The sequence below is a fragment of the Bactrocera latifrons genome, unplaced genomic scaffold (assembly GCF_001853355.1).
Source record: "Bactrocera latifrons isolate USDA-ARS-PBARC rearing strain unplaced genomic scaffold, ASM185335v1 scaffold_1358, whole genome shotgun sequence".
Classification (NCBI taxonomy): Eukaryota; Metazoa; Arthropoda; class Insecta; order Diptera; family Tephritidae; genus Bactrocera; species Bactrocera latifrons.
In genome coordinates, this window is record NW_017534806.1 from 28,640 (window position 1) to 34,284 (window position 5,645).

The following is a 5,645-nucleotide window of genomic DNA, read 5'->3' on the forward strand; positions in this document are numbered from 1 at the left end:
TCGATTATCACTTTATCATGCGAGAGTATAAAATGTTCGGTGACACCCGAACTTAGCCCTTCCTTATTTGTTTATTTCTTTTTTCAACCCTCAATTTGCAGAATTTCACTTTTCTGCGCTCTTTCACTTGGCGTTTATGTAGAAATCAGTCTGTGTAGGGTTTCAATGCATGGAAGTTTCGTAGTAAGCACGTTTTAATATGTGTTTGTATGTATATATGTATGTGTGTATATGTCCTAACATTGAACTGGATCCTATTTGGATTCAGTTTTAAAGATGGTGCGATATACATATACACCGCTTGAAACAGCACAGGTTACGTATACGCAGTGGTGCGTTATATTTTTTATTACTCGCTACGGAGAAGTTGTTTTTAATTAGCTGAAGAAAAATGTTTAGTTCTAAGTTAAATTCACATATATTAATTGAAAACATTTTATTAAACACAAAATTACGAGCGTGTATTAATTTTACAAATTCATATTGAGATATCTTAAATTTCGAACCGAATTTTGATCTTATGAAAAGCATAAAAAAGTTATTTAAAGTGTTACCAACTATCTGAAAGCAAAAACTATTGATCAAACTTATTTTAGAAATATAAATTGAAAGCTCTATAGTTTTAAATCAAATATAGAGGAGTTAAAAAAAAAATTCAAACGTATACATAAAGTGAATATTATTGCCAACTATTTAAAAAAAAAAGAATTGAAAAGTTTTGAATTATTTGGTGGATTAAAAATGAAAAAAATTAAAAAATTGTATAAATTAACATTGAGATATACAAACCGAATATAGGTCGGATGAAATGATAATGAGCTGGAAACCATTTTTAATCACTTAATTTCCTTTTAGCAACTTGAAAATTTAAATTTTAGACTTCCTTCTGCCCAAAGATAAAGATCTGCAACTCTTTTAAATAAAACTTTATTGTGCTTAAAGCGAAATGATACATATTTATAAATAATACTTAATAAAAAACTTTTTARTGACTCAGTATATTATTCAACGATTAAAATTATATAAGTGATATATTTTATTTTATTTAAATTAAAATACTTAATCTTAACTAATTACATGTTTTAAGATCGATAAATAAAAGATGTGTATAAGAGACAGGTATATTATTCAACGATTAAAATTATATAAGTGATATATTTTATTTTATTTAAATTAAAATACTTAATCTTAACTAATTACATGTTTTAAGATCGATAAATAAAAGATGTGTATAAGAGACAGGTATATTATTCAACGATTAAAATTATATAAGTGATATATTTTATTTTATTTAAATTAAAATACTTAATCTTAACTAATTACATGTTTTAAGATCGATAAATAAACATTCCAAAAGAAGCAAAATATTTCAAAGTCATTGCAAATGTCGTTGTAAATGTATTTGCTACGCCAATTTTGCTCTTCATATATTTTTTTTTTTTTGTAAACTTAATACTCTGACTTTTCTCATGGACACAATTACTAAATAACAATTCATGAAAATATGTATTGCAAATTAAATTACTGCAGTATTTGGCTTACACATACGTATGTATATTTATATTACCGGTTTCTTTCGCGCAGCTGCAGCATCCGCTAGCACTGGCGGCAAATGGTCACTCTACAGCATCATTCATCATTCATTCAACGGCGGCGGCCGGCAAAAAATATACACACATCTTTGCATATTTACAAAATTTCACAGACATTTAGATTTGAATTACAATGCGCCATCAATCATGACCTGCTGTGCTGCTTTTTCAAAGATCCAACTTCTGAATGCAAGCAGACATCGAAGAATCGACTTGATTCCAAATGGATGCAATTCGGGAAAGCCATATAGCTCTGAGATACAACTCTTGGAAAAATAAGGCAGCATTTAACAGAATTATCAAAGAGCTGGAAACTAAAAGACATGTAGACTGAATAGAACATGAAACAATTCAAAAAATAATGTAGGCCTAATTTTTAATCTGCTCCTCCTCTATTTGAATCTTTATTATATTATAAAGAATATCTATTTATACGCTATAGCACATCAAAAGCTTAAAATGAAATATCACATAAACAATAGAGACTCCTAAAGCTGAGGAGCTGAAAAAAACTTCATAGTACATATCTTTCTTGCCCGAGAGTAGAGAACAGGTTGGTTACTAAAAGTAAGTAAGTGAAAATTGAAGCGAAAATATAATAAAAGATTTGCTTCCAGCTATATTATTCTAGAGCCTGTTTTAATAGATTCGCGTATATATAGATAGATTGGCATGGCTAAATCAACCTAATTCATCACGCTGATGTTTTACAAATATCGCAACAAACTTAATGGTACAAACTAAATGGTATATTTTCATATAAAAATCAGCTATTCTAACCAACTGCCTTCTGTCGACTTTTTTTTTTGCGGGTGAGAGGGTGGAAAAAGCCTTCCGCATCATCGGTGCTATCGTCACAGCAGCGGTGTGTGCCACTTGCAGGTCACTAAAAACCCCCCCTCTAAGGAACCGTCGCCCACCCTGAGACCGCGCTTGAATTACTTCAGGGTGGCGTTCCATTTTTCTCATTGAGAGATTTACATCTGYRCACCTGCGTCCAGGTCCCGCTTTTTGATGCGTAGCAAGAATGCTGCGTAATCCCCCAGTTTGCTTCGCTCTTCAACATGACGTCGATTAAATTTTCAGCGTTTATTGGGCCGACAATGTCTTCTACGGCGGTGCGTTCTCTTTGCCAGCGCTCACATTCGAAGAATRTGTGTTCAGCGTCGTCTTCTGTCGCGTCATTGTATAGGCATGACGGCTCTTCGACTTTTCCCATCCTGTAGAGGTACTTTTTGAAGTATCCGTGGCCGGAAAGCAGCTGGGTTGTTTAAAAGTCTACTTCTCCGAATTTACGGCTTGTCCATGCATCTAGATCTTTTATCAGCCCGGCCGTCTATCTGCCGCGACTTCCATTCTCCCATCTTTGTTGCCATCATGTTATGGTATTTTTCCTTATTTGTTGTATTGCGCTCTTGTTATTGCCCGGTGATTTCTTTAGCTCCCACAGCTTTTTCCTTTCATATGCTAGAAGGTCGATTGGAGCACTGCCGCTTATAACTAACATTGCATCGCCTGACACTGTTCTGTAGGCTGATGCGACTCTGAGGGCTGCGGTGCGGTACACCCTGGCCACTGCCTTACGCCGGTTTTCCTTTATAAGCGCGTCTGCCCAGATTTCGGCTCGGTATAATAGGACGTTGTCGTTGACATAAGGAGCTTTCTCTTCTCTTGCCTGGGGCCTCCTATTTAGCCATTAATCGGCTCAGTTGGGAAGTGATCTTCGCTGCCTTACCTGCAGCGTGCTGGATTTGTACCCAGAAGGTTAGTCAAGGGCCCAGTCGTACGCTTAGCTAGTTTACTGCTTTTTGTGTCCTAAGAATATCCGTAGTCGTGTGCATGCATATCTCGAGAGGTATGTGCTTTTTTGTTAGCAGTAGTAGCTCTGTTTKCTCCGTAGTGAGCTGGAGGTTGTGTGTGTCGAGCTATTCTTGCGTCCGTATCATGACCTGGTTCAGCTTTCTTCGCGCTTCTTCTGTATCCCTCGCTGTGATTACTGCTGCAATGTCGTCCGCATAGCCAATTAGATACGAGTCATCTGTCATTTCCAGTTTTAATATTTCATCGTAACTGATGTTCCACAGGTATGGGCCTAGAATTGATCCTTGTGCTGCCACTGACGTGACTGCTATCTGTCGTGGTYCCTCTTTAGTTTCGTACAGCAGTTTCCTGTTACTTAGGTAGCTCCGCACCAAAGCCCTGAAATAGTCGGGCATCTTGAAGCTTTTCTCGAGGGCATCGATCATATTTACCCATCTAGCGCTGTTGAAGGCGTTTCTGACGTCTTTATATTTAAGCCATCTGCGCTGCAGGGTCTAAAGCCGTGTTGTCTAGGGGACAGTCCTCCAGCTTCGTTGATAGCCGCAACGAGTCTGGGTTTAAGTAGGCTTTCGTACAGCTTTCCCGCTTTGTCAAGCATGCATAATGGACGGTATGCTGATGCCCAGTTAGGGTCTCCTTTTCCCTTACTGATTAGCACCAGCCGTTACTTTTCCCAGGGTACATATTCCTTAGGACTTCTGGGCACTCTGCTGCGATTATTTTAAGGACTTCTGTTGCGATCTCATCCGGRCCGGGTGATTTGTTGGCCGTGAGCTTRCCAGTGGCTACTTGCAGCTCTTCACGGGTAAACTGAGAGATTTGCGCAGTACTTAGAGTTTGTTCTGGCTCCCTGGCGCTTATTTCGCGTGTGGAGAATAGTGCGTTCGCGATTAGATCCATTTTGGCAGCGGTTACGTCAGGTGGCTTTGTTCGAGCGACGAGCKTTTTCATCACTATTTTATACCCTAGCCCACAGGGGTTTCTGTTTATATTCTCCCGTAGTTCCTCCCATTTTCTCTTTTTACTGTACGATGGCGTGCTTCAGCTACTTTTTTGCTGCTTTATTTTGCTCGGATTCTTGGGGTGCGTCTCCTCTACGCCTAGACCTCGTGAAGAATCTGCGGAGGCGGAGGCATGTGCGTCTGAGCTGAGCGATATTTTCAGTCCACCAGTAAACTGCTGCTTTACGTTTGCTGTGGGAAGGCTTGGGCATTGATTATGGCAAGCTTTGGTTATATTAAGCATTGTGTGCTCGACTGTTTTTCTTGCTATAAGGGAGGGGTCGCTAGATGGGTTCAGCTCGTCTATTGCGGCGATTAATTTCGATGTGTCTAGTTTCGAGATGTTCCACTTTCGAGTTCCGATATTTTTTCTGAGCTGGCAGCCGTTTCCTCCAGTGTTTATCATGAAAGAGATGTAGTTATGATCGCTGCCGGTATAATCCTCCGGGACTTTCCAATTATTTATTGAGCCTGCCATGCGTTCTGTTGATAGGGTGATGTCTGGTGTGGTTTCTTCGCATCCCGGTTTTCTGAACGTGGTTGCATTTCCCATATTGAGCACTATTAGACCTATCCGCGCAGCCATTTCTAAAATTCGCTTTACTCTCGAGTCGGTGTTTGGCATTCCCCACTCTAATGCTCTGGAGTTTAGGTCTCCGGCGATAATCAATTGACCTTCTATAGTCCTGGCTGTGTCCTCTATATTGTCGAGCTTTTCTTGGAACTCCTGTATGCTATCGCTTGGCATMAGGTAGCAGCTAATTACTGTAAAACGGTCGCACTTGGCCCAGACGAAACCTTTGCCGTTCCCCTTACTAACAGTGGTGGCGCTACTCCATGGTGGTAACCATGTAGCGGCGATTGAGCTGTTATCTTTTAACCATGTACCTCTCTCTTTCTTTTTATATTGCTCGCTTATGATGATAATCTCGTAGTCGTTCTCCATCACCATTTGCGAGAGTAGTGCGTCAGCGGCCTTGCATCTATGCATGTTGGCTTGAGGGTTCATCTGTTTCGGTAGTTTTTATAGACCATACATTTTGCGGAGCCCGGGATGTGATAGACTTTTTCGTGTCTAGCCTCTTCGCATAGACAGCATGAAGGAGGCTTTGTGCACTCTTTCATTTTGTGCCCTGGTTTGCCGCATTTTATGCAAACCCCTTGTCCTCCTCTATCAGGCCCTTTGCAGTCCCAGGTTAAGTGCCCTGGTCCGAAGCAGCGGAAGCACCTT

General features: G+C 39.7%; 1 protein-coding gene across 1 annotated transcript; it reads right to left on the bottom strand.

Annotated features, from left to right (window-relative positions):
• Positions 1 to 4,454: 4,454 nt before the first annotated feature.
• On the bottom strand, positions 4,455 to 5,405 carry LOC108965163. The gene has a single exon (XM_018927379.1). The coding sequence runs from the start codon at positions 5,403 to 5,405 to the stop codon at positions 4,455 to 4,457; it is 951 nt and encodes a 316-aa protein (XP_018782924.1).
• Positions 5,406 to 5,645: the final 240 nt, after the last annotated feature.